The 16038-nt window shown below is 34.3% G+C and overlaps 2 protein-coding genes across 2 annotated transcripts; both read left to right on the top strand.

Moving 5' to 3' along the window:
* The first annotated feature begins 214 nt into the window (after nt 1–214).
* LOC147387202 (uncharacterized) lies at nt 215–646 on the top strand. The gene has a single exon (XM_086421510.1). It carries the CDS (start codon nt 215–217, stop codon nt 644–646), a length of 432 nt encoding a protein of 143 aa, XP_086277636.1.
* Nucleotides 647–3939: 3293 nt separating this feature from the next.
* Nucleotides 3940–14671, top strand: EMB2729 (Alpha amylase family protein). The gene is made up of 21 exons (XM_086420995.1): nt 3940–4359; nt 4436–4507; nt 4698–4762; nt 5111–5788; nt 6479–6651; nt 6740–6829; nt 7223–7298; nt 8028–8135; nt 8839–8929; nt 9069–9170; nt 9415–9517; nt 9638–9775; nt 10090–10161; nt 10327–10431; nt 11426–11503; nt 11577–11687; nt 12079–12159; nt 12631–12735; nt 13762–13847; nt 13938–13992; nt 14180–14671. Exons 1-21 carry the CDS (start codon nt 4103–4105, stop codon nt 14210–14212), a joined length of 2679 nt encoding a protein of 892 aa, XP_086277121.1. The 5' UTR covers nt 3940–4102; the 3' UTR covers nt 14213–14671.
* The last annotated feature ends 1367 nt before the right edge of the window (nt 14672–16038 follow it).

Here is a 16038-nt window from a genome sequence, read left to right as displayed (position 1 = left end):
AAACCGAAAATATGATATCACACTCTTCTCCTTTATGCCATCTTTCAAGGGTCAACCCCTCAACATATAACATCACTATAAAAATATTTACACCTCAATTCCTCCCCATCTCTCTCTAAGCAACTAATACTAAGCTCATCATCTCTCTTCTTCCTTCTCTCTCTTCTCCAAAACCATGAAGATGATAAAGATCATCTTCATTATAGCAGTAGTCATGGCTTTAGCCATCACTCTAACAATCACAAGTAAGAGAGGAGAAGAGGACATAACTATTAAAGTTTACGATGGTACGGAAACTTCAACGAAGGACGATTCTTTGCCTGAAAAGCGAATGATTCCAGCTAAACAGGTAAGTCGGTTCCTTGCCCAAGAGGATCTGAGGGCTAATAAATACCATTGTAACAAGAACCATACTGTCTGTTACGACAAAGGGAGTCCCGGGCCTACTTGTTGCAATAACAAATGTGTCGACTTAAAGACGGACGACCACTATTGTGGAGCTTGCAAGACTAAGTGCAAGTATACCGATTCATGTTGCAATGGGGAGTGTGTGAACATGTGGTTTGACAAGCGACATTGTGGGACATGCGGCAACAAGTGCACACCAGGTGGGTATTGTATATACGGGATGTGCGATTACGCTTAAATCACTCCGAGGTCATGAGAACGTGACATTCATCATTAATTCATAAGGCAATAAAAGGCCACATTTGATGGTACTCTATAATATTACTTTTACTAATATTTGTGCCTAATGAGTTTCTCTACATGTAATACCATTAAGAGTTTTAAGTAATATGTATCGAACAGTTTTTTAGATTTTTTTTCTTAAAAACTATATATATCAAGACTTATATATAGAAAATTTACAAGATTTCGTTATTGATTCCTAAAAGTAAATCGATATTCCTTTTGATGGGTAGTGCATTGATATTCTTATAAATCTAAAAAGTGCTAATTGAAAGTGTTTGATACAGTGGCCAGGGCCTGCTCTCTGAAAAGGGAGAGGTCTTGAGTTCAAGCCCCTGTTTGCTGGCCACTCATAAGGATTTACCTTGACTTATTTGATATGTGTGGTTTGTGGGGGTATTGCATGTACCCGAGGGATTTGACCGAGATATGGTACTCTAAGAGGCCAGTTGTCTCGCCCTTGCTAGTTGGGCCTACAAGTCTGAACACCCCGTCATAAAAAATAAAAAAATAAATAAAAAAAGTGCTAAATTGGCAGCCATCCCAAAAAATAAAAATACGTGATAACCAATATCATAAGATGAAATGATTATATAAACGGTAGTTAATTTTGCAGCCTAAGTATATTTTTGTTTAGAAGAAAAGAGGTCTCCTTCGGGGGAATCCTTGGTTTAAAATTTCATGTTCATAAGGTATGTTCCATCTAAGTAAACATTGGGTGGGTACCAATGGTGGTACCTGACCTACCAATTGTGGTATCAATTGTATTCTCAAGATACATAAGATAAGATGACAAATGATTTTATTTGATGAGAACAATGGTGATAATGATCTTAGTTACTCATTCAAAGGAGTGACTCTTATGATTAAAAAAATTCAGAATTTATAGAATGATCACTGTTGATTAACATGTCCATTGATTTCCTAATGATGTTTGTTAAATTGTGAAATTAATAGTCAGTCAATGTGTCTTGGTCCCTGGCTATGGCTAATTTATTTTTCTTCCTTATTTTGTGTTTTGTTTTAAATTCTTGGTGGTTTGTGTGTTTTTTCTTCTTTTTATTTTTCAAGGTTATCGACTAAGAAAGATGACATGCTTTCTCTAAGAAACACGAGGACCTATCAATGTATTCCTCAATCTTAAGATGGGATCGTTGTGTGAATTTTCTTCTCTCCAAACTTCTGGCTTTAATCTTTGAGAAATAACTTTGGAGAGTTTTATTTTGGAGAAAAGTTTATAAGTTTGATATTTCTCTAAATGATGTTTTTGTCTCTAGAGAAGGGTTTGTGAGTTCGAAAATTTTATTTTTTTTCTAGAAATTATTAAGGATACTTCCTAATGGACGGGGCTTTGACATTTATCAGCTTATGGCGAGAGTGACTTTCTAATTATAACACCGATTTGATATGTTTTTGTCAATTAATCAAAAGTTCATATATGACACACTTCAATCTTACTGATTTTAAAAAACATTTTAGAATTTCATAGTTAGGTTGAACATTATTGGAAAGAGTCACGATCCAGAACAATATCTCGTTCCTATAACAACATTAGGTGTCTACATGGCACATTTTTGTTGGAGTTCAAACACATCAAGCTGTGTGCACGACTTGGTTAAGAGCCCCGACGGTTAAAACTCCAATTATTATAAGAACAAGATACCGTATTGGATCCTCAGTCTATTGGATATGCCGGTCCAATACTTGATATGTACAATTTAATTAGACATGTTTTAAGCTTTGACCATGGTCATGAAAGCCAGATCCAACGCGTATAAGATCCATTTCCAGCCCGACCGGTCCAATTTGGATTTCGAGTCCATTTATGACTTCTAACTTCTAAGGGTCTTCTTGCAATTTAACAATTTTGGTGTGCACAAGACCTTTGTAATTATTTGTAAACTAAGCTTTCTAGGGCTATTAAAATGACAATAGTGATCTAATTAACAAGCATAAGTTGGCTTTATTCTCTTATTTCAATGATTCGTACACAAAATGATGCTTCAAAGCAACAAAAAGAGGCATATATAAGAACGAAATCAAATTAATTAACCTATGTGTTGTAGCTCATAAGTCCTTGAAAAAACCAATTTCCCACCAAAGGTGGCCAAACACATGTCCTATCTTCACCCCCCCCACGTTGTTGCTCTTAAAGGCTGAGTTATTCCATATTTCTTCTTTTCTATTTCTATCTACTCCTCCACGTGGGTTCATATAGACTGTTGGATGTTGTACAAAAATGATGGATTATTTTACAAAAATTACTAAACCAATCATATTTTTAAGGGAATTTTAATAATTTCATCCTACAAAATTTGGCAATATTAGATTTACCCCTTTGATTAAATTCGTTATCTCTAAAATTTTCCTATATATATTGTGAATTGAGATATCTAAGTCTCTTAGGGCACCCGACTAATTCTGGGGGCATGTGCAATTTTTGGGATAAATCCGAAGTATTGGATTCACTCAAGACCTTTGCTTCCTAAGACGTGATCTTAACCTATGTTACGCAATTCATTGCTACTAGTCTGAATCGCGTACCAATACAAAACAAAACAATTCACAATATGATTTGTAAAATCAAGCGAACCAGAAATCCACCGAATTTTGATTGGGTCTAGTGAATTAAAACATTCGGTTCAATGAACCCAACAGTTTGGTTCAATGATCAAAATAATAATTTTATTATATATATTTTTTTCATTGTTTATATTTAAAATTTAGATTATTGTATTAATTTATATCTAATACCTCAGTATTGTATGGATTATTGTGTAAATCAAAAAGAAAAGAAAAGCAAAAAATACGCATTTTTATAAGTCTGATGAAGGCTTTGGAAATGGATGGTCCAAGACCTTTGATTTTGTGGATATTTGACATGACTCTCCCTCAATCGTCAAATCCCACTACAGGGAACACGTACTACAGAGGATATGCTCCTGTACAGAAAATCCATTTAAGCATACATGTACACAATGCAAACATGTTTACGTAAACACAAGAACATAACAGCCCTCTACATGCCCGATGTGAGCCATCTCACTAAACCCAGGACATGTAGATGACACATTTGATTTGTTTAAATCCAATTCATCTCGATCAAGTTGATTGGTTTTCTTTTATACCTAAAAATTCATTTTCTTAATGAAATCTATTGTTTATGTCTATATAATTTAAGATTCTTATGAAAAAGAAATTATTATCAATGATATTTATAAAATCATGCAAACCAATTTCAAACCAAGTTTATTGTGGGATAATCTTTTGCCGCACAACTCCAAACTTGTTGCCAAACACCGGTGAAGGGTTTTAGCTTCTTGTAATAAACCCACCTCTTATCAGAAACAAACTGAAAACCAGAGTGAACTCTCACTCTCTCTCTTCCACAGTACAGTGTTCAAAGCTTCAAATGAAGTCACTTATACTTCCAATTGGTTTTCTTCTCCCTTCAAACGATCGCTCTATGTCCTTTAAATCCTACAATAAAGGTAGAAGACCCATCTCAACCCACAAATGGAGTTGCTCTGCAACAGAGCAACCAAAGCAGCCCATGAAATCCGAGCGACGTTCGAAGAAGACAGATAGCGAGAGAGGGATCGACCCAGTTGGTTTCCTTACCAAACTCGGCATTTCCCACAAACCCTTTGCTCAGTTTCTCCGAGATAGGTACTAATTTACAAGTTTCGATAGAGAGACAGAGTCAGAGAGAGAGAATTTAATGTTATTTTTCTTGATTTTACAGGTATAAATCCTTGAAAGACCTTAAAGATGAGATTTTTACTCGATACGCCAATTTGATGGAACTGGCTTCTGGGTTAGTCTTATAACACCAAAATTTAATCTCTTTCAGTTCATGATATGGGTTATCCTTCTTTTCGGTTTTGTAGTAGAGTTATGAAGTCTTAAGTTGAGCTTAATTCAATGTTTGTTTTTATGAAATTAGTTATATATTTCTGTTTATAGATGCTTAGTTTTGTAACTGGTTTTGGGTTGATTTTGTTAAGGTATGAGTTATTGGGTCTACACCGTAACATGCATCATCGTGTGGATTTCATGGAGTGGGCTCCAGGTATCTTATACTAATTGCGTCAATTTCATGTTCTCGGCTCCCAATTATTACTTAAATTTTTGAGCAAGCTTAACCCATCATTTTAGTTCTAATTTTATCATTCTGAGCCCTTTCATGTGTACCATCTTTCCTGGTTGGTTGAATCATGGTTTAAAACGTCAGAATGTATCGGCTGCGAACGATATGACGCATTCACACCGAAGCATTGAATGTTTCAGGAATGTATTGGTTGATACCATATCAGTTTTTTCATTAACCGAAACATTCAATCGATATGAAATTACCTTGGGTTGAATTGCTAGTTTTTATCTCGATACTCTTTGTGAACCATAGACACGTGGAATACAGGTGCCCGCTATTGTGCACTGGTTGGAGATTTTAATGGGTGGTTGCCAACGGAAAATAGTGCGAGAGAGGGATACTTTGGCCATGATGATTATGGGTATTGGTTTATCATCCTAGAAGATAAACTCAAGGAGGGAGAAAAACCAGATGAATACTATTTTCAGCATTACAACTACTTGGATGACTACGATAAAGGTGACAGTGGTGTTACACTTGAAGAACTATTTAAGAAAATGAATGATGACTATTGGGAACCTGGAGAGGATCGGTACACTAAATCACCTTTTGAAGTGCCAGCAAAGTTGTATGAGCAAATTTTTGGTCCTAATGGGCCCCAGACGGAAGAGGAATTGGAGGAAATACCTGATGCAGAAACACGGTATAAAGCATGGAAAGAACAGCACAAAGATGATCCTCCTAGCAACTTGCCTCCAACCCATGTGATGGATAATGGAAATGAATATGACATTTTCAATGTAGTGACTGATCCTGCATGGAGGGCGAAGTTTCGTGGTAAAAAGCCTCCTTTGGCTTATTGGTTAGAGATGCGTAAAGGAAGGAAAGCATGGTTAAAGAAGTATAACCCTGGCATTCCTCATGGAAGCAGATACAGAGTCTATTTTAACACTCCTAGTGGGCCGTTGGAACGAGTTCCTGCATGGGCTACTTATGTGCTTCCAGGTAAGCTTTTTTGGTTTTGAAAAATGTTGTTGTTCATCGTGTGTGTGTGTTTTTTTTATATGTTAAGAGATTCTTTAGTGGGATGTACCATCTCTTCTATTCTTTTCGTTTAATTTATGATGGAGGACATACAATTTGAGTGTTTCTAGTCGAGAAAATTTGTAAGAATTAGAGAAAACATGACACACACAATTCCTACATACATACATACATACATATATGAACTCACTCTTTTTATTTGGCTTTCCTAATTTCCTCATATTTCATTATATTTAGCGGAATAGTGCTTATTTCTGTTTGTCCTTTTTTCTCTACTTATGTTGATTGGCTGTTTCGTTCTTACACCTTAATCCTAAATGTTCTCTCAGTAAGGTGCTCTACTGCTCTTATAGATGAGTCCTTTATTTATATTTGGACATAATTTTGGTTTGAAGATTGTGAGATCATGTTCCTACCACTACCTATATCATCATTATTTATATTTGGACACGACATTGGTTTAAAGATTTTGAGTTCACTCTCCCAGCTATAAATGGGTTCTATAATGCCAATTCAGTTCCACCATTTATTCTATCTGGGGTCATTCTCATTCTCTAACACGAGGTTCAAAAGATGTAGAACGATTCATGTGGAAATATTCAAATCTTACGTATCTATAGCTATGTCACGAATTCTATTGATGGTTTTCAGATGTAGATGGAAAGCAATCTTTTGCGGTGCATTGGGAGCCACCTCCTGAAATTACATATAATTGGAAAAACATGCGTCCGGAAGTTCCAAAGTCTCTTCGTATATATGAGTGTCATGTGGGAATAAGTGGATTAGAGCCAAAAGTTTCTTCTTTCAATGAATTTACTGCCAAGGTTACTCCCAAATTGTAGACTTAAACTATCTGTTTTGTTTGTAGCACGGCACTATTTTCTTTTTTTCATACTTATTTCTCCTTTGCAGGTCCTTCCACATGTGAAAGAAGCAGGATATAATGCAATCCAGTTGATTGGTGTTGTTGAGCACAAAGATTATTTCACCGTTGGTTATAGAGTGAGTTTAATATTCTCTTCTTTTCATCCTTGCCAATTACAAGAAAATTTCTCCAGTAAAAAAAGAGTGAAAATTTTTTAATCAATTTTAAGAAATTGCTAATTTGTTTAAACTTTTGATTTCTTGGTATTTGTATTAACCAACTTAATTTCTTATCATTTTTAGCGAAATTGATTTATTTTTATTCTAATTGTCTATTTTCACGTGCTATGCTTTTGTTCAAGCGTTTCAGTCTATGGTTCTAGTGATAGTAATGATTGCACAAATTGTTACTTCATTTTCTATTTGAGAACTCCATTTTCTTTTATTCATATAAACTTCCATGTTCCTTTTCAATATATGCTTGATGTGTTAGTTCTATTAATCTAATGCATTTCCTCACTTGTAATGCAGGTCACCAATTTTTTTGCTGTCAGCAGCCGATTTGGTACTCCTGATGACTTCAAGCGTTTGGTGGATGAAGCACACGGTCATATTTCGCCAACTCTCATCTTATGCTTAATTTTTTTTAATTTGCATAAAACCGAATGGAGGCAGACTTAATATTATTTTGAAGCTCTACGGTCTGATAAATAATAAGTTTCATCCAGATTGAGAGTTTTGAATCTAGAACTTTTTCAAGGCATATTTAGATATCCCACATATTTTGGTGGCCAAAATTTATGCTTTTGCCTTTAGTTCAGTATTAAACCCCAACCTTTGGCAGAGTCTTGGTTGTTTGAAGAGCTGCTGAAAATAGGGATATGCTTTCTCCAACAGTAATTGTGCTTAGACCCATAGCTCAGTTGGTTTGACACATTGCAAAGCAACTTTGAGGTCGTGGGTTCCGCTTATCCATAAAAATAAAAATAAAACAGTTATTGTTTGTAAAGCGGCCACATTTTTACCATCCTTCTGATCATTTCCACCTTGTTGTCCCATACTGAAATTCATTCATATTAATCCATTTGAACAATCTCAGCGAGCTGTTTCTTTTGACCGAATGAAACTGCCTTTTACATCTTTTACAATTGCCTAAATTATAGTTTTTTTATTTTCATGTTAGTTTGCGATTGGTATCTGAACAGTTTTATGGAAATCTTCCATATTTAAATTTCTCCGTCATGTATTTACATCAAACATTCAATTTACATGTCCCTTTTGTTGTTTGTAACTTTTTGTTGATGGGTTACATCCTGTTATTTTCTTCTGTTTACAGGTCTTGGGATGCTAGTTTTCTTAGATATTGTTCATTCCTATTCGGCTGCTGACGAGATGGTTGGGTTGTCACAGTTTGATGGATCAAATGACTGTTATTTTCATTTTGGTATGTGCCATTAATGTCAGCTTGACATTTTATTTTATCATCTACCGGATCAAGAATCTTGTTTTTCCTCATTTTTAAGTGGTGTTGAGGACCAATGAGCTTTTCAAAGGGTACTGGACTTCAAATTCACATTTCACTTAAATTCTTTCAAGCCCTATCAACTACTGCACCACTTGAAAACAGCCCCTCATCATTGAAGCATTGTTCAATCTAAGTTGGTGTTATTGAATGATTAACATATAGCTGCTTTGTTTTCTTTAATATAGTTTTCTCCTTCCTGCATTAGTTTTGCTATATTGCTCTTTCTACGCCAGATGACTGGTATTTAATCTGTCTCCATTGAATGTGTTTTGTTCCTTCTTGAACATCACGTCTGGAAGTGTTGAGATCTTTATTTAGTAAACTATATAAACTTTCAATTGAGAAGTTTTTGCTTGCATCTTTAAACTCTTCTTCTTTTTACCACTCCTTATGTGGTAAGGCAAGCAGATATATTCTAGTGAACCATATTTAGGGAATTTACATGGACTTGGAGACAGTTTCTTCTGCATTGATTCTAATTTTATATTGTGAATTAATAGTCTTCATAGATTTCATGGAATTTTGTTGAAATGTGAATGAGTAGAAGGTAATGTTAAAATCCCTAAATTCTTTTTTTTTCCCCTGATGGGTTGAAATTTCTAAGCTTTTTGTACAATATTAGGTAAACGAGGGCATCACAAATTTTGGGGTACCAGAATGTTCAAGTATGGAGATATTGATGTGCTACATTATCTCCTGTCAAATCTGAAGTGGTACTCTATGAACCATCAAGAAATTTTTTCTATTAAAAACTGTCTTTGGGTGCTTTGCTTTTTATCCTATAAATATTTTTTCCCGACAATTTTGGTTGACATCGTGTTTGGAATTGTTTATTATTTAATGTTAGAACAGGTGGGTTGTGGAGTATCAAATTGATGGTTTCCAATTCCATTCACTCTCATCCATGATATACACACACAACGGTTTTGCTTCTTTTACCGGTGACATGGAAGAGTGAGTAGTCTGTGGACTAATCTTTTGTATCATCTAAATGTACTGATATAAACACAGTTTCTGTAAATAGTTCTTCCTTGGCAGATGGACATTCATGTCTCTGACATCTAAAATGATCTTCTATGTTTATCATATATATATTTGGATTTGTGCATACAAATGACTGTTTCAATTTGTTTTTCTATTTTCCACTCCTTTATGCGAGTAAGATATTGATTTTTTAAGTATTTTTGTTTAATTTTAGGTATTGTAATCAATACGTCGACAAGGATGCTTTGATATACCTGATTTTAGCAAACGAGATTCTGCATTACCTTCACCCCAAAATAATAACAATTGCAGAAGATGTGAGTATTCTTGTTTTTTAAGTCCATCTATTTTTCTAGATTTTGCTTCTATCGAAGTTCTTATTTTCATGTGCTGTACTCGACGGCTTTTTTTAAAGACTTTTTGGCTTTATTGTGCAGGCTACACTATATCCTGGATTATGTGAGCCAACTTCGGAAGGTGGATTGGGGTTTGATTATTTTGTAAATGTTTCTATATCAGAGATGTGGTTAGGGTTCCTTGAGAATGTCCCCGACCATGAATGGAACATGAATAAGGTCTAACATTTGATTTTGCTCATTGTGATGATTTGTAGCTATATGAAATTTTATGCTTATTATATAATGTTTGGAACCCAGAGCTCTAATTTCTAGTTTACTCCAATTATCCTTAGGGCTTCTAATTCACTGTTCGTATGCATCTAGAGTCATGTCTCGCTTTCATTTAGCCTTGTTGAAGTTTAAATACTTTATGCCTTTTGGTTTTTTCTTTTGTTGTATTTCTAGTCATGTTTTTTTTTCCCTTTATAGTTAGGTCTTCAAGTTTAACCTATAATATATGCTTCGATCTTTTAACGATAAAAAAATTGCAGATTGTGAACACACTGATAAGCAACAAACAAATTTCGGATAAAATGCTTACGTTCGCTGAAAACCACAACCAGGTATTTGTATACTTTTAACTGCGATTCCTTATATTTATAAGAGCCCCTTTATAAAATACAATAATTAAATTACTTATCAAAAAAATACAATAATGAAATTTTAATATGAAAATTTTGTCTTATCCATGTATCTCTTAGTGATCCATCTTGATGATTCTGTGGCAGTCCATATCTGGAGGGAGGTCATTTGCAGAAATATTGTTTGGTGAAATCGAAGATCATTCTCCTGGCTCAGAGAATTTATTGCTTAGAGGATCTTCATTACACAAAGTATTTCTCGAAACCAACTTAGCGTATTAAAAATGCTTAAATACTAATGTCAACCAATTTACATATTTCTATTGCTTTTTCTTCTTTTTCATTTTTCTTATATTACAAGACGACGGTAAGACCACTATGCTTTATGGAGCTAAATGTTGGGTGATCAAGAAGTAACATATTAATAGATTGAACGTAGTATAAATGACAATGCTGAGATGGATAATTGGAACGACTATGCAGAATAAAACTAGATCTGAAAACATTCATGAAAATGTAGGAGTAGCCCCAATATGTGATAAACTTAGAGAAAGTCAATTGAAATGGTTTGGTCATGAAAATATTTTCTACCTTAGACCAGATACAATACTTTGATCCAAGAACAAGAAATCCATCTCTGAAAAGAAAACGAAGAAGTAAGGTTCCAGAGAAGAGAAATTTCATTTTTTTACTTCCTCTTCCTCTCTAGATTTTTTTTAATACATTTTTGTCTCTTGACTTTTATAGGTATAAACTCTTCTGTCCTTGATTTTGATCATGGATGGCAATGACATTGTTACCTTTTGCTTGAAATTTGGAATATAACCATTTTGTTAAACCGGATTTTACCATATCTTTTATTGTACCAAAATTGTTTTCTACAATATTGTAAATTATGCAAGCTCTGGAGACTCATATTTGAGTCGGGGCTTGTTGAATTTTGGAGATAAAGTTGTCGCCAATTTCCTTGTTGCAAGTGAGAGGCTCCAACCATCTTGAAGAAGCGCTCATGAGCTTCAAGCCTGAAATCAATTGATTATGAATTTATCTTGTTTATTTGATTGTCTTAACGAATTTTTTTTTTTTTTTTAAAGACAGAAAAGAAGATTTCCCATTTTTGGCCAACAATTCCCAAGTCTTGTACAATGTGTGGCATTAGATTTTTGTTATTCACCTATCATCCTCTGACAATATCTTCATTTTATTTTCATTTTTCTGAACTTTTGCATTTTGTTGTCGATTTCAGATGATCAAATTAATTACTTTTACAATAAGTGGTCGTGCTTATCTCAACTTCATGGGGAATGAATTCGGGCATCCAGAGGTGGGTTTCTTTCTCTCTAATACCCATTTAAATTCTTTATCTTCATGTGATTTATTATTTTGTCTTGTGTTAGAGGGTCGAGTTCCCTATGCCAAGCAATGAATTTTCTTTTTCCCTTGCCAACCGTCGTTGGGATTTGTTGATGGATAAAGGATTGCATTATGGTCTATTTTCCTTTGATAAGGTATGGTTTTATTTTTTTTTTTGGTTCGTTTTTTTTTTTCTAATACCGAGTCCTCATCTTCTTATTATTATATATTGCATTAATTCTTACTATAATATGGTAGGACCATTTTCTTAAAAATGCTAGACCCGAACTTACCTGAAAGTACTTATATTGTTTTTGTCCTCTGGAGAGTAGTTTTCTTTGTTCCGAGGCTTCCTATTTGGTGTATCTTGACATATTTGTGTATTATTGCAAGTAAATTTTATTTGTTATATGATCCTGTTTTTAGATAGAAAGCGATCAACCGCTTTTTTATTTCAGCAAACGTAGGCATTGCTCTTGTAGATTGAGTGAACAGTTTATAGTGGATGGCCATTAATGAATTAAATATTTTTTTCTTCTTTCACAGGATATGATGAAGTTGGATGAAAATGAAAGGATACTTCCAAGAGGTCCACCCAATGTTCACCATGTAAATAACACTACTATGGTATGGTGACTCTCTCTCCTCCCATTCCTTCACTTGCAGAATAAAAAACTCTACAAAAAAAATTCCATGTAGAATTTCATTTAAACAGTATATCTTATAAATCATTCCCCACATTTTTTCCTTTAGAAGTCTCCATCTAGTATTGTGATGTTCAAGCAACCAACTTCATTTTTATGTGTCGTGCTTTTCTGATGCCCCCTGACGTGGCATGGGTTAGAACCATAGATTTTCCCCCTCAGGATACACAACTGTACATCCCCATAAATATGTGCAATTGTGTATCCCGAGGAAAAACTATGGTTCTAGCATGTGCCATGTCAGGGGCGTGTCAGAGGGGGTGTCAAAATCATTATTCTTTTTATATCCATTTTGGACCTTTTTTAAAGCTGTACCATTGAAACATTCACTATTATGTAAATCAATCAAGAAATTCTCGAGATGTTTGAGTTGGGCATTTTTTGTTTGTCACAGGTCATATCTTACATAAGAGGTCCCCTTCTCTTCATTTTCAATTTCCACCCTGATACCTCGTACGAGAGATATAGCGTAGGTGTTGAAGAAGCTGGAGAGTATCAAGTAAGAGACTCAAATCTACCCATTAATGTATTTGATGGTTAAAATTAGTGCTCATACGTTAAACAAAATCTTCATCTCATATGGAGGTTTGTTCCTTGCTATAATTTAAAAAAAAAAAAAGAAAAAGCAGAGTTATATTGTCACTCTTGATATTTATAAACATGTCTTTCCATTTTTTTTTTTTTTTTGTCTTAATATTTACAGAAAATTACGAAAAAAAATTCATATTTTAATTAATTATAAAAAGAATAATTTATAAAAAAAATGATTTAACACGTTGGACTGTCCAACGTTTTTTGAAATCGCAGGACACCGGCTTTTTATGCTTTCATATCAATGCCCATATTTATCAAAAATGCTGAGAGAACAATCCTTGAGCTCAAATTGATTTCCAAATTGGCAATCCAACACTACAGCCCTCTAGATTTCATGGAAAAACTCAGTTCCGGAAAAAATTCTATTTTTTTAATTTTTTGGGATTGATCCAAGGTTTTGAATATGAATGGCTTCTAAACTCCCAAATTGAAAATTAAAATTTAATGGTGAAAAATAATCTTTCTTAATTTTTGTTTTCTAAGTTCATAAAATGTTGTCCTCTACATCCATGTGGGATCGGATCATGTTTTAGGATGCTACAAGGTGAGCTCTAAGGCCCTTAGTCGGATTTGTGAGTAAGGTTAGCCTTACTCTAATTTCTATCGCTGCAGCGGTTTATTCATTCATGGGCATTTGAAAAAGATATGAAGCATGAAATCGCTGGACTCTCCAGTGTTTTAAATCGGTTTTTTGATAAATAATTAGAAAATCAACCCTTTTTTTTTTTTTTTTTTTTAATTTTCGCTAATATTTATTTCACTAAGTTTTTTTTTTTTTTTTAAAGGTTTTCGTTGGAACGATGATTCTTACCAAGCTTGTGAACTGTTGAGAAACATAGCTAAAAACCATCAGTTTGTTATCTGAAACTAAAATAGCTACTTGTATCTAGTTTTTAATAAAATTGATAAATAGAATTGCATTGATATATAGGTAATACTGAACACCGACGATATAAAATATGCTGGACAAGGACACCTCAAAGATCAGCAATGTCTTCAAAGAACCATTAAGAAAAGGTATTTAGTACCTCATCTTTTCCCTATAAGCCTATAAAACCTCCTCGTTTTTTTCCTCTCGTTTCTATACTTATCATTACCATGTTGTAGGGTTGATGGTCTCCGAAACTGCTTAGAGGTGACACTGCCTAGTAGAAGTGCTCAGGTTAGTGATCTTTCATTTATAAATTGAGGACTTCAAACTTTCAAATATGTATTTTATTTTTTCGAACATGGGCACTCCCGTATGTATTATTGTTCACTCCTACACGTGGCACACATTGATACCCCGGGTTGCTCCTACTTGATGAACATGTGAACCACTATAGATTTGATTTTTTGCATGATTGCAGGTCTATAAATTAACTCGAATACTAAGAATATGAACCAGTTTGCGATCTAGAGAAAACTTCCGGGGATGAAACAATATTTCTCCGTGAGTGTTTGTTCTCTATGCTCATTCGAAGTATTTCACGACCAAGATACCACAGAAGTACAACAAAGTGGAACTACAGCATCCAAAGGTCCTCGGGCTCCTCATAACGATCATTTAAGAGCTATAATGCCAAAGGTTATCATGCCACCTTCGCGGGACGTGCCTCTCACACTCGCATACTAAAAGAATGTTGTCGCTCAGGTTGCTCTGATCATGTTGTTAGTTTGGTTTTTTCGGTCTAGAAGATAGGACTTGGTGGAACCTACCGAATAGAGGCTCGTGCGAGTTATGACTCTCATTCAACATGCCCTCTTCACAGGAGTACTTGGGTTTCCTCTAAACCAAATCAAATGTATCTCATCCCATTCTTGCCCAAGTGATGTATTTGTTTGTAGCTTGAGATTTTTTTTTTTCTAATTTTGTTCCTTTCTAAATTTAAATCTTTTGGATTGTTAAACCACATTTAGAATTTTTGAACTGTAAGATCCATGATTTTGAATTAGTTGGGTCTGAAATATGTAAGAGGGTTCACTTAAGAAATTTTTTACTCCTGTTGAAGGGGCACACTGGCATTGTAAGTTATGTTATGGTACCGTATTTAGATCTTGACCGACGTCTGAATAATCTCTTCAATCGGACTTGGGCCATAACCCACATTGATCTAAATTTTGTCAACGGCCCCTTAAATCCTATTCGAAATGCAATATTTCTGACTCGTGAAGTATCGGTCGATTGATTCACCAGAAACATGGTTGGATGCCACATGCACGTAGAGCACAAAATTAAAAATTATTTTTCACTATTGGATTTTTATTTTAAATTTGGAATTTTTATGGTTGTTGATCTTCAAAGCTTTGGATTTAGTTAAAGACAGTTTTTATCTGTTTTTTTTTTTTTTAACTCTGATCTACTCCACGTGACAAGTTGTTATTTGGCCAACGTGGCAGTCCAGTGGGGCCCACGACCCTTAGTAAGGGTGGGTGCGTAGTATTAATGCTAGTATTTTCTATAACAAGGCACGGGCATCCTCTTTGAGGTTAGGGGTAAAAAAGGATAATATAAAGGTTGGAGGGTATTATTAAAAAATAATCCTTTAAGGTTAAAAGCGGGTAAAGAGAAAAAATAATAAAGTTAGAGATATTATTAAGAAAGAGAGAAGAAGAAAGACAGTAGAGTTTTGAGGGGGGGGGGGGGGTAAAAATGAGAGAAGAAGAAGAAAGAGAATAAAATTAAAGGTATTTTTGAAATAAAATCTATCCTCAAGATATGTTATTTATAGTATAAATCTTGAAACAAAGTGGGATCCATCGTTATTTTTTATTATATAGGCTAAAGTTTGCCTATGTCTATGACACCACCTTTAAGGTTAAGTGGGTAAAAGAGGTAAGGTAGATATGAAAGGTCTTCTTGGAAAGTAGGGAGAAGATGAAAAATAATAAAATGGGTTATGTGAACCTTAATCATTTGTCTTAATCTTTATATCCTACAAAATTATAAATCCACCGTTGTATTTTTTTTTATATAGACTAGAGTTTGTCAATGCTTATAACATGGACATTCTCTTTGAGGGTTAAAGGGACAAAAGAGAAAAGATAGTAAAGTTAGAGGTGATATTATTGAAAAAGAGGTTAAAAAAGGAAATATTGTAAATTGGAGGGATATTATTGAGAAAAGGAGAGAAAAAACAATAAAGTTGAAGAATAATGATTTTCTAACTAGAAAGTTGTCACTTGGTTAATACTCGACTGATGTGATACGGGCATAGAATTATAAATA

The sequence above is a fragment of the Akebia trifoliata genome, chromosome 13, assembly GCF_017979445.1.
Source record: "Akebia trifoliata isolate Shusen 1 chromosome 13, ASM1797944v1, whole genome shotgun sequence".
NCBI lineage: Eukaryota > Viridiplantae > Streptophyta > Magnoliopsida > Ranunculales > Lardizabalaceae > Akebia > Akebia trifoliata.
The sequence above is the reverse complement of the archived record's forward strand: the minus strand, read 5'-3'. Positions and strand labels throughout refer to the sequence as shown.